Below are 13,561 nucleotides of genomic sequence, written 5' to 3'. Positions count from 1 at the left end.
AAACTTTTAACTCTGTATCCAGAACTTGAAGGAAGTAAAAGAGTGGAGTCAGCGAATAATAAGGATTTACAAAAGTTATATGCATATGCTTTTCTTAAAACACCTGGAGTTATGAGAAAATGAGCAAGAAACACCACTGAAAAATTCTAAATCAAACTCCAACATGTCTTGCACCTGTATTCATAAACTCCTAGGAAAGATGCATAGCAAAAAAAAAAATCCTCTTTTGCACCTACTCAACATTATTAGGATGGAAACTAACCACTGAGAAAAAGACTAACAGAGCTATGCACCATCAAAAGCAGAAATGCATATTGATCACAAAGCCTATCTGGGCCCAGGTGCAGTTTTTAATTTAAACCATAATTTACTTACTGAAGCACAGACAAGTGTTTATTACACAAGTTAAAGACTTGACTATTAATATGGTTTTAAAATGTTGTCTGACAATTAAAATAAAACACTAATCTTCAGACTTGAAACACACAGTTCATTTGGCAGCAAAATGACACTACTCTATCCAGGAAAATACACAAATCCCGATGACTAAGTGCACCAGTCATTTTGATAGTGCAATGGAAAGTGGGATAAAAGGAAAAGAACAATGGAAATTGGTATAAAATATAGTATAGGTTTACTACAGGCAGATAATATCCATATAGTGTAACATCTGTCTGAAATACCGAATGCCTGAGACAAAGGGGACTCTGCAGACCTAATTTGGGCTGTTCTAAAAGCATTCAGCTTGGTGTCACAGGAGGTGCCAAGGTGCAAGATCTATGGTTTATGCCATGACCAGAGTGCAGACGAAGAGGACATCACTCACTTCCAAAAGATGAGCAAGCTGAAAGGACATCAGTTCCTTCAGGGCTCACAGAAGTATTTATCTTATTAAGATGTGTGAATTCAATTTAATGCTCAAAAGTAGACTGCTTATAAATGTCACTAAAATACACAGTATGGAAGATATTACTAGATTATATTGGAATTACATAAATCAGAAATAGATCAACACCTTGAAAACTGGGCTAATAGAAATGAAGTAAAATGTAACACTGAGTAAGACGACACATTGATAGATAAATGTGTTTCCACCATGAGTAAGCGAATAATCAGTTGGATATGACAAAGGATGGGAAACAGCCAAGTTTGATAACAACATTGCTGTAACGCACCAGTGCAACAGTCTGGGAAAGAACAGGGCTGAAACAAAAAGTCACTGTATACACTATGGTAAAAATACAACTGAAACCCAGCACACAACTCCTGTATCCTGCATATTTACAGACTTAAAGACTGTTTGTTTGAGATAGAAAGGAAGATGCTTGAGCAGCTTCTTGAAAACAGAAATCTTGTAAGGACCCAAATTTCATGCCCCAGCAATCTGAGTAATGAACAACTGCTCCCTTTTGCCAGCTAGAGCAAAATGATTTGATGACTCAGAGTCCTTTCCCATCTTATGCAGACTTCTTATGGCTAAACCAGAAAAAAGTCATCTTCACTCATCACCCCCCTTCACAGGTTTTACCATCCATAAAAAAAAGTATTTCAGCAAAACAAGGCTTCGTGCTGAGGGAAAGGCAGTCACAGCTGATAACTTTGTGGTTGTTCTGTATGTCCAGAGTTGCTCTAATCCCCATAGCCATTCATAGGCAAGGGAGTTCTAAAACTGGCACATACTCAGAATTGTCAAAAATCTTTCTGATTTTCCATCCCCTGATGAGTTAAAACATTCTGTACAGTCAGAAACAGAAGAATTACCACATCCAGTCTGAATTACTCATGTACATTGAAAATTACCAGACCATTCATATACTTTGAACAGGTGGTACAAGTACAAAGAAAAATAAAAATAACGCGACATCTATTTTAAACTATCTTTAATATACTGCTGGTGATTGCCCTACTAAGTCCAACTGATTCATGTGCAGAACAGGAAGAACCTTTTGCAGTCTATTAACTTTTCCATATGGTGAGCTTAGCAGTTTGCCTTACACAGCTTGCTCCTCAAAACTCTAAAAATGGAATTGCTTTCCCACCCCAACGTTATGACAGAGGAACTCTGTTGATCCAAATGGCAACTAATATAAAAAGAAGTAAAGACAGGAAGCCAGCATTCTGAACTAACATCTCAGTATAGGATGGGAATCCAAGAGGCTCCATGTCAAGGCTAAAACAAGAAGAGTCTGTTTGGAAAAGCCAAATGGACATGACTGAGGCAGCTAAAAAAGTGGCACGGCTCTTTAAGAACAAAAACAAACGAAAAAGTTATATCTGTCAGTTCCTTCAGAGTTTCAGATCTGAAGTGCTCTTGGAAATAACACAGCCAGTAAGCAAAAATTGATTTATTGTAAGATTAATATTGTAGAAGTTTCATTATTTGAAGTTGTAAAACTATAATACAGAAAAGTGTAAGATACTGGGTAGCTTTATGTTCTACTCAAATAGAGGAAAGATATTTTTGCAACCATACCATTTCAAACAATATCTGTTTTTAAGGTTTTGGTGCTTGCTTTACACAAAGGGAATTTCTAACAAATTAATGGGCTTTTACAAAAATGAGCTCTCTGGTAGGTTAGAACTGCTATTGCTAAATTGAATCAGCCCCTTGTTATGCTGATCTTATTCTGCATTTTTGTGGTAACACACAGAAAAGAGAAAAAAAAAAAGCAGCTTTTGTACTTTCTAGACTTGATTGTCACAGCATTGTGCTTCCCACTAATGAGGACTGGAAGAAATCCTGCCATGTTACTTGCATCAAATACAGGAGCATTATGATTTTTTCAAAAAGCCACTTAAGTTATACCACTAACACTTAAACTGGGGGGGGGGGGTTTGTGTTTAATTACAACCCAAAGTGGATGACAACACTATTGTATGAATAGTATCTTGTTTGTAAGATGACAATACTCACACAGTTGGTCAGGAATTCCTAGAGACAAGTCTATGTCAAAGATTCCCACACCATCACCCAACAGTTTAAGCACCCCAGATATACACTAATTGGAACACATTCTCCTGCAAAGATTTGTCTATGAATATTTTTATGTACCTGATTGGCATTTCAGAATTTCAGCTCATTTAAGATTCAAATGTACTTAAGCTTTATTCCGGCAACAAAAGCACACAGGGAAAAAAAGTAATCTTTAGAAATCTATGCTCTATTTCTTTGCATCATCAGTATACTACAAAACATTGAGAATAGATGGGGGTAGCATTACCTTCATGTTTTTCTAGTGCTTCTACAACATTAGGCAGTTGATTGATAGCCTGGTACATTCGGTAACAGTCTTGTAAGTTTGCTGCTTGTCTCTGAAATTTCTTTGCCAGCCGGTTGAGGTCTGGAAAGCGACGTAACAGATCTTCTTGAAGGCACTGACGTAGTTCTGGATCCATCACAAAAGCTTCAACCAAATTCAACCTACGTAAGAAAATCACAGCCATGATTAGCATGATCTGCAATTCTTTCATGTCACCAGTTACCTGAGAGTTTCTATCTGTACTTTCTCTATGACTGTATCCACTGGACAGCTTCCCTGGTGAAAAAAAACCCAAAAGAAAACAGGACAACACATGAGCTGTGAAAGCAAGGAGATTTCACCTATGTCAAGCCTCTGTCACTTTGAACAGTCAGGGTTTCTAATGAACAGCACTGGAGTGCAATTGTTCCAAATGCAAATACCAGCATCTATCCTGTCGGCAAAGCTGACTCAGAATTGACTTTGAGATTTGCTATCAAAAAAGTCTTCCAGTAGTCTATGGAAGAAGAGGTATTAAGTAGGAATAAAAACCCTACTGTTGGCAGGCACCTCTGTGCACTGACTACTCCAACCTCTGCTCAAAGCAGGGTCACAGCTAAAGCCAAGGATGGTGTCCAGGCCCATTCTGGGTATTCCCAAGGATGATCCCAGTGTCAACCCCTGGAACACAGCCCCAGTGACTGACCTCCATGGGCACTTCATACCCCTGAGCCTGGCAACTGCCTGAGTTTTCAGTCCACCACACTGTACTGATCCAGTCCCCGCTTTGTGAGATGTAACAAGAGACAGTGACAGCTCAAGTCACAATAAGCAACATTTCCTGCTCTTCCCTTATCCAGCCATCTAGTTATTTATTGCAGAAGGGTATTGGGTTAGCCAGCCATAATTTTCCCTCTGTAAATCCACGCCAACTTTCTCCAAACTACTGTTTGTCTCATTGCAGGTATTGTGGGACTGCATTCTTATCAAAGAGGGTATTGTCTGCCAGCCTTGTCACCACAGACTCTCAGCTTGCCTTCCCTTGCTGTTGCTCCCTGACATTTTGGTTTGGTATTTTGCTGGGGGTTTTTTCTGGTTGTTTTGTTGGGTTTTTTTTTTTAATTTTAGGTATGGGGGGTTTTTAATAGTGAAATACACCTCAGTAAGAAGTGATGGAGCATTAAACTGTATTTCTCCACTAGAATGCAAGCAAATTTTCATACATTTCTTTGGGGTTTTTGAATCAGTTAATATTGTCATCTCTACACATTTTGCATTTGCAGTTAAAAAAAGAAGTCGGATATTGTTAATTTTGGAACACCAGGGAGGTCAAGTGTTCTTTGATCACACTTTCAGAATACCAAGGAAGAGCTCTGCCTCCTTCAGAGACCTCAACATATTACATACTGTACAGATTTCTGGTTAATAATATCTATCAATATCTTTGCTTGAGCAGAGAAGTTAATTTTATCTAGAGACATGCAAGCAAAGAAAGAACAGCTTTCACCACCACATTATTCCTGCTGGTTTGCTTACTGGCAGAAAAATGCATTTGTTTCAATTACAGTAACATCTGCATTTGCAAACTGCATTGGAAATGACAATTTTTTTGTCGTTCTGACAGCAGTAATCTCCACATTACACACTGCAGTGCTCTGCAGAGTGCCAGACACTGGCAACAGTACACAGGGGTTAACACAGTCCACTGCCTCAAGTAATTAGCAAAGACAGCCAGGAAACAAAGGCTTTGGCTAAAGCAACACAAGAGGTAGAGAGCCCTGGACAGGTAGTGGCACATTTCTGTATACAAAAAAAATTCCAAAGGAATGTCTTTCTGTTTCAAAAAGTATTCTACCCCCATGCTCCAATGAATCTTCTGTATTATAACAAAATGCAATGAAAAAGGTAAGAGAAGGATCCTACCTCTGTGTTCATCCAGTCAACTACAGCTTTAATACATAGAGACTGACATTACTGACACATAAGGGTGCTTTACTTCCAAAAGAAACATTGAAATTTCAGCATGTACACAGAGCTTGTCAGAAGTAGACAGGGATATACTGAAGATACCTACTGCAAGAACACAGAACAAGACTTGTATGAGAAACATCACAAAGGCCAAGCAATTTTCCATTCTGATCCTTGTTGGTGTTTCTGAGCACGATTTCTAGCTTTCAGACTTCTGTCAAATTGTTTGGAGGAATAACAAGAATTACATGATCTTGTCACAGCAGATACATTGCCATGTTTGTTACAAATCCCTTCAAGTTACCAAGCAGACCTCACTTAGGACTCACATCACAATCTCACATCACAACTTCTCTCAGAAGCGCCAGTGGCAACCTGTGACCAAATACAGCTTTTCAAGACCAGATATTGTTTAAATATTAAGGGAAAAAAAGCAATGAGAACTGAACCAAACTAAAGACACCTGAAACAACTGCTTAACAGCCTCAATATGAGCCCACTAACCAGATGTCCTCCTTCCCCTCTAAGAGATCAGAGAAGGAACCAACTTGCCAACATGAACCTCCTCACAGGAACCAAGCAGCTCAGTCATTTTTAGTCCTGTAATCTGGAAACAATTCCTTTGGCAAAAACTAAACAGGATTTTCTATAAGTTTCTCCATTTAGCATACCCATGTATTCCTACTGTTACCTTCCTTGGCCTTTAGCAGTTGTAGTCATGGCAAACACACAAGAGGTTATACTACCCTTATGTTAAGTCCTCTCACTTCCCAGGCATTATGCAAGATTTGTAAACTTATTTATTATTTCTCCATTATCAAAATACCACTACGCCATCAACCCATAAGAAGGAAATAGTTGCAAATACCTTCAAGTTTTATTATGAGGAAAATTGCAGGAATTTTCCTGTTATCCTGTGAATTTTCCTTCACTTAAAAAAATCACCAGGAAGAAATCAAGATACGTTTGGAATGTTTATCCATTACCAAAGTGAATTTTAATCCAGAAAAATCCTATCCCTGCCTGCAGCAGGAAACAAGAGTTTTCTGGGTTTATCCAACACCCTTAAACTACTGACTACTCCATGATTTCAACTTTGAAATTTCAACTATAAAAACAACTTTTTTTTCTTATTTTGATGACCAATTTCACACATACAAGAATGTGCAAAACTCAAGCTCACCATCAACATCAGATCCTATCTTGCCCTCTCTTGGCTTATGTTTAAAGTCAGAGAACTTAGATTCTCTTCCAAGAGGTCCTCAGAAAAGCAGTAATCCCAGCATATGGATATAAGCACAGAATCACTTCTGAAAACTTAATAAATTTTGCACAGCTGCTCTAAGTCATTCAAGAACATCTCAAGCACTGCTTCTATAGTCTTCAGCTTATCTTTACCAGGATCTAGACTTATTTTTTTCCTGCTTGTGCCTTTTGCACAAACCCTTCACTTTCATCCCACGACTCCCTCAGCTTGTTCAACAGCCTCTTGGATAAGACCTGTCAAAGGCGTTTTGAAAGCTCTAATTTATCTTTTTCCCCTCCGCTTTTGTCCACAATGACAAGTTCAAAGAGTTCTCAAATCAGCATGAACAATTTTCCTCTGCCAAAACCATGATAATTAGACTAACATTTCATGACCTTCCTGGTACTGTTCTATCGTCCCCCCTACATTTGCCAGCCACAAAAATACATCTGACAGGTTTGTGTTCATGCCACATTTTGCATAACAATTTCCTGTTGGTAAGAATACATACAAGGCTGCTGAACAGAAAGGTAATGCAACCATAAGCCATGAATAATGCTCACAAGCAGTAATGAAATCAAGTGACAAGTTGTTTTTAATATAAGAAAAAAAGAAAATACAAAAATAAACAATTTTTTAAAATCCAAGAAAGTGTAACCAAACAACAGCTGACAACACTAGATAACTCGTTTCTGCCATACAGACAAAAGGAAAGGAAAATAGGGCAAAACTTTCCACCACAGATCTGAGACAGCACAGTAAAGATAACAGAAACAATAAGTAGTGAAACCACACTAGAACATAAAGGAAATCTCTGTTTCAAGACAGTTATTTAAATTTGCAAATAAAACCTCAAAAACAGCAAACAAGACTGCAGCTAATGCAACTGAAAATCAACACTAGCACTTTTCTTGAATTTGTAAACATTAACCCCCTTTTATTCCTGCTATGCATAACCATGGCTGTTTAGCAGCTTTGAATTCTGTGCATTAACAAGCATCACTAGCCTCAGTGTGCCTTGGGAGACAGAGAGAGGAAAAAACCCACTCATCTCCAAGTTTCTGTTGGATATTCTGGAATCCAGCTCAAAACATTCCATCTTTTGCCCAGTTTTACTGTCAATATGATACATCTCTTGAACTACTGACAAAAGGGCAATGTACCACCCGCACACACAGAAAAAGACAACAAAAATCTGTTTTCAATCTAATATATGTCACTTTCCCAAGCCTCAACACACCGCTTCCATTCCACTGATGTTTGTATCACATTTGACATGAGAAAAGATTGCTTCTTCCCTTGCTATACCTATGCAGCATTTTTCTTCACCATTTTAAGGTGCCTCAACACAGATGTTTTCAGGAGGGTTTAATTATACTTCTAGGTCTTTACACAAGTAATCAAAGTTTAAGTGAACATGAAAACATTACCCATGCCAGATTTGTATATAGATTTTATGAAGAAAGAATTCAGCATGCAGAAATAATAACTAAACTAACAGACTAAAATCAAATACCACAGTTAGAAGGAATGAAGTTTTTATAATGCCTAAACAGGATCGGCCAGCACAAAAACAACAACAAAAGAAAAAAGAAACAAACAAAAAACCCACAAAACAAAAACATAAACAAAAAAACCCCACAAAAACCCACCCCAAAACCAAAACAACTTTCTAAAAAGGCAGTATGCAATAAGATTCGTTATAAAGCACCTAAAATTTTAATCTCTCCTCCACCAACATCCCACAAAACCCTCTCTGGGCATGCAGGAAAGAAAACACTTCCCTCAAGCACCTGTTCTCCGAAGAAGGACTCTGAGGGGTTATTTTATCATTTCATGAAACTGGGATCCATATATAATCACTATTACATACTTAATGAGTAATATATATTTAGTTATTGCTTCAGGGTAGTGACTTTAAATCCCAATTACTCATAGATGTTTTCAGAAAAAAACTGTACTAACTAAAAATTCCACATAACACAAAGGAAAAAGTGTTAACACTGAAATAAATCAAGAATGCACTCTCTTACAGGAGAAGCTGACTTACTTTAAGACTTTAAACTCTGTAACTCCCCTGACTGTCTAACAGCTGAGTCTTCTGAAGAGCACACATTTGTATTCTCTACCTGCTAAAGGATTTCTTTGACTGCAGATTAAGACCAACTTTCCAGTCCAAGTGTTCTACTTGGATTATGCAGAATTTTAATCAAGAAATACCACTTATAAAAGCAGCATATTAAGGACTGCTTTAAAATACACTAAGACTTTCATCTCACCACAAGTTTCAGAATATGCACAGCTGTATCAGTTTAATTTCATGTTTTCTTTATACAAAGGAAAGTGGAAAAACAACTCATGTACCATTATTTTGTTTCCCTCGGGTTTCTTTCAAACTCAGATCTCTTCTTAATCCAATGTAGCCAAAGCAAATCCTCCCTGGACGTAGTTAACCTAGACATGTAAAATTATACCCACCACCTTAGCTGTTCTAATTGGGTTTTCTTTTTCACACAAGGCACACAGTATTTTAACACCCTGGAGGAAGCCCAGACTACAGCAAGTTGCTGCAGTTGATAAATACTGAGGTGTTATTTTTTTTTTCCCACCAGTAATAAGCAAGGCACTGACCTAAGTTCCCTTTATGAACTTCTCCTGGTGATCAGGTCGTTCCCTAGACAATCATCTCTCTCCCAAAAATCAGTTCGCTGATAATCCAGTTCGCTGCCTCAGGTAAGCAGTAGAGACCTTAAATTTACAAAGCTCTTTTCATGCCAAAGAAGTTCTGTATGCTTTACAGCCTTTGAAGTATTAAGGCAGACACATATTGGCACATGGGAGCCTAGATCAGAAATCTGAATCCTAATACTGAGAATTACTTCAGTAATTCAGCACACAGCAGCATAAAAATCACACTGACCATCCCAGGTCATTTTGCCTTAGACAATCAGAGCTGTTGCACATATTTATAAAAATAACATCCAAAATTTCTCAGACAAGAACAAAGAAGTAACAATGCAAAGCAGGTAGGCAACCCACACATGCTTTTGGAAGTGCTCAGTTATGCACAAAAGACTTTTTTTTTATGAAACTGGAGCGGTCTTTGCAAACAATTAGAAATAAATGTAACACAAACCCTTAGGAATAAAGAACCGGCAGCTTTAGAGAGACTAATACCATCAAAAGCCATTTTATTTTAGTCATACATCATAGGCTCAGGATCACTGATCTCAATCCCCACTCAGCTCATGCTGGAGCCTTTGCACAGAAGTTGCTCTGGTTTCTGGCAGCAAGTCTCCAGCTGATGGCAACATTTACCCAAGCCACAGGAATAGCCTTGGAAGGGCTCCTCACAGGCACTGGTTCTCCCAATACTCTGAAGACGCTACATTTGAATCCAGGTTTTTTGATTTGACCAGAATGTTGCTTTCTGGATGAACTGCACACATACCTCTCCAGCACTTCTTACATATGAGACAGAATATCCCAAGCAAGGGGTCAAAATATTACTGCTGTTTTAATGAAATTGTACCAATTTGGCTATACAATAAATAGCATTCAGGGTCCAAAATCTTGTGTCTGATTATCATAAGCTGTTCACCTGAGCAAGCTCTTCTCCAGCTCTCCCAAATTGGTATGGACACACAAGAGCCCATAATCCAGAAGCAGACAACCTAGGCAATTCCAAGATACTCAGGTGAGAGGCTTGTGCCGAGGTAAGTCAAGACTTCTTTCTACTGTCTGTCAGAACAAGAGCAGCCTGCACCTCCATAGGGATTTCCCTCCACACTAAATGGCTCAAGATCTCTTTCCCACCTGCCCCTGCCCAAACATTGCAGCCTTGTCATTGTTTCCTCTCGCTACGTGAGCACAAAATTGGTTTTGTTTCCTCAGTTAGCGTGCTATGAATGTTTCTGTATTATCAAATTACTTCACAGCTTCCCTCCCTGGAAACCACTGCCACAACCTAAACACCCCCAAAAAGCTAAACTAAAATACAGCTACTTATAAAAGAAAACTTTGAAGACAACAGTGAGAAAGTACAACAGTGTATATTCTTCCTCAATTCAGAATTTGAAGTGCATTACTGTTTTATGTGAGAAATGTGAAATTACAGGCTTTTAACAAATGAGAAGATCTTGTATAACACAGTAGATCAACAGAAACAGCAAACCAGGAACAAAACCCCAGGGGGATGCATTTCACAGTTCACCTGCAATGTCTGTGTTCTTACAAAGACAATGCTGTCACGCCAGTAAGATTACAGCATTCCTTGGACTCCGATGATCTTCCTAGCTTCTTAAAAGATTTTGTAATCATTCACAGTTCTAGGCTCAAAGAGAGTTTAAGAACTTCCCCTCTGCCAAAACAAAAAAGTCAAGAGAGACCAAACATGCCCTGGCTCAGTGGTACAGTTGAAAAGCTGTCCTGCTCTTCACACAGACAAGCCACCAAGAGTGAAAGAACAAAACCTGGCAGCCTGGGAAAGGCAGCTGTGGGTACCTCAGCCTGACACTGAGGGTGATGCTCCCAGTTGCAGCCCCCTCCTTAAGCACACATCTTCATTTGCTGTGGCTGTGTTTGCTCTTCACCTCTGGCTCCCTTGAGCTGCCTCACCCTGGGGCAGCCCTGCCAGCTGTGGGCAAGCCCAGATGTCCTGATGTTGGCCTAAACTGGTTAGGAAATTATGCCCTCAGTGCCACCAATGCTGCCAAGCTGGCAGAAAGCGGCACTGCCACCTCAAGTGTGAGATAGGGCTGCTACCCACCGCTCTTCTACCTGCCACACTCTCTCCCTCCAGTTTTAAATTAACTAATCCAAGGGATCTGCAGGCACATATCTGAAGCCCTCAGAATGTATTTAGCACTAACAACTGGCTTTCACTCCATTATAACAGTGCAGCTCTTTGGAACCCGCTGCTATTGTCTTTTAATCTTAAATGTAACTTGAAGAGACCATGAATATCCTATTTTTCACAGCCCTGTTGAAGTATAATCCCTTGTAATATGGAGTCCAAGGTTTGAAGAGCAGCTTTAGACTCTAGGAGAACCACAGAAATCAAACTGCACACACTTCACAGAGCTCTGGGTACGGAGTGTGCTACTAAAGCAGCTGGACAGATCAGGGTCCCTGCTGTTAAACCTGTAATATTAAGCAATATAAGAGAAAGGCATATTCAACTATCAGTCTGATGCCATTTCTAGCTTTCCTAATTAGTCAATTATTAAACCATCTAACCTAAACCATCCTACCATGATAACAATAATGGATATTTCTAACTTCATGACAGTCCATTAACAGATATATTTTGTAATTCAAATAAATGCAGTCTTCCAAATAAACACACTCCTCTATATCAGTTATATTTATGTAACGTAATATTAATATGGATCAGGCAAGCAATGGATTCTTTACCCTTTTACATGAATTTATGAATACACTATTGGAATATTATGTCAAAGGTCAGAGTGCAAATTAAAGCCCTGGGATTCTATCAGGGGTACCAGGCACAAAGTAACTATTTTTCATAAAAATCAAGCAAAGATTTGAAAGCTGTCTGTATGGACTATGAGGTAAGCTAAGATCAGAATAAAAAACAAAACAGGATTACCAGGAAAAGTAGCCAAAATTCCACTGGGGTTTTTTCCTCCCAAGATACTATTTTTGCACAAGAGCTTATGAACTTTCCAACCTCAGCAGATCAAGCAAAGTAAAGAAGAAAACAATTCTTCAGCAGAAAAATAAAATATTTGGTCTTAATTCTTGTCAACAAAGTACCGCTTGATGCAATTAAGACTTGGCTGCTGAAGCAGACTGCTGCAACAGCAGTGTTTTTAGCTCCTGAGGGAAGGGAGTGCATGGCATCATGCTGCAGAACATGCAAATAAAACAGCTCCACACCAGCAGAGCTCTGCTTGGCCTCCTCTAGCCAGAACTAATACTAGAGGAAGTGCAGGACTGTGAGGCAGGCACACAACCTCCCTGCAATGAAAAGAGAAGAAAAGGAATCATCTTTCCTTCATTTCCAAGGCCAGGTTGGCAGCACTCCTCATGGAACCACCCCCCTTCCCAAGAGCTGCAGGATGTGAGCTGTGTCCCACAGGGTACAGAGGGGGTCTGCAGGAGCATTTCTGCAGGCAGGAGGTGAGCAGAGCTGCCAGGGCTCCCACTGTTTCTCTCCAGGGAAGACCCAAGGCCACCTGTGCCCTGCAGCAGGGACACAGACACCTCCCTCTCACCACCTTCTGGTGAGGGTTCACCTCACAGCGGGGACTACTCCACATTCCCATGGCACACCAGCCCCGGCTCTACAAACCTCAGGTCCTGAAAACATCAGAACATTTAAAACAAGGTGTATTGCTCCTGTCTAGATTCTAAAGAAACTTTGATACACCTGTTCATCCAAACTACACCTACACAATCACCCCAGTCACAGCTCAAACCAGAAACAGGTGTCTTTTATTTCCCATTCCTCAGCCTGGGTGTATTACATACAGCAACAGTCACTATCCAAGTGACAGATAAGGAAAATAAACCATTACTTCCTTTTCCCAAAAGCTGTATTTCCCAAGTAAGAACAAAGTACCTTTTAATTATTACCAAGAACTGCCACTAAGTTCTATGTAACAGCACTGTTCGGATTTGATTCCCCTCTCTTCCTCTTTCACAGTTAAGGAGTAACAAAATTATTACCCTTAGTGAATTAAACAGCTCCACAGTAGAGGAACTGGCATAAAAGGGGGATATAGTAACACGCTACTTCACAGAATGATAAATAGTTTTCCCAACTTTTAAACATGCATGCTTATAGAAGAAAAAAAACCAGAGTATCTACCAGCAAAGCTAAATTTTGAATATTTGACACAGCAAATCCTTTCCCATCTCAAACCCCATTACAATCTTGCTGGACTAAGCAGTCTCTTACCCTCAAGGAACTGTACAGACAAAAGTCATATGAGGATAGCTCATAAAACAAGAAGTACTTCCCAAAATCTTTATCAGAGACATATTTTTTTGTCTTCTCAATGTTTATTTCCATGCATATAGTCTTTTTCATAAAATTTTCATCGTCTGTTTTCTGTAGGAGCTAAAAATACTCAAATAGCAT

At 39.2% G+C, this 13,561-nt stretch overlaps 1 protein-coding gene across 1 annotated transcript in view; it reads right to left on the bottom strand.

The window, feature by feature from the left end:
• MSH2 (mutS homolog 2) overlaps positions 1-13,561 on the bottom strand; it is a 44,672-nt gene that overhangs the window by 17,225 nt on the left and 13,886 nt on the right. The window contains exon 7 of the mRNA XM_058836084.1: positions 3,222-3,421. Within this exon, the coding sequence (XP_058692067.1) occupies positions 3,222-3,421 (200 nt within the window). The remainder of the gene's footprint in view (positions 1-3,221; positions 3,422-13,561) is intronic.

The sequence above is a fragment of the Poecile atricapillus genome, chromosome 3 (genome assembly GCF_030490865.1).
Source record: "Poecile atricapillus isolate bPoeAtr1 chromosome 3, bPoeAtr1.hap1, whole genome shotgun sequence".
Classification (NCBI taxonomy): Eukaryota; Metazoa; Chordata; class Aves; order Passeriformes; family Paridae; genus Poecile; species Poecile atricapillus.
Note: the sequence above shows the minus strand (reverse complement) of the source record. Positions and strands in the feature narration are given on the sequence as shown.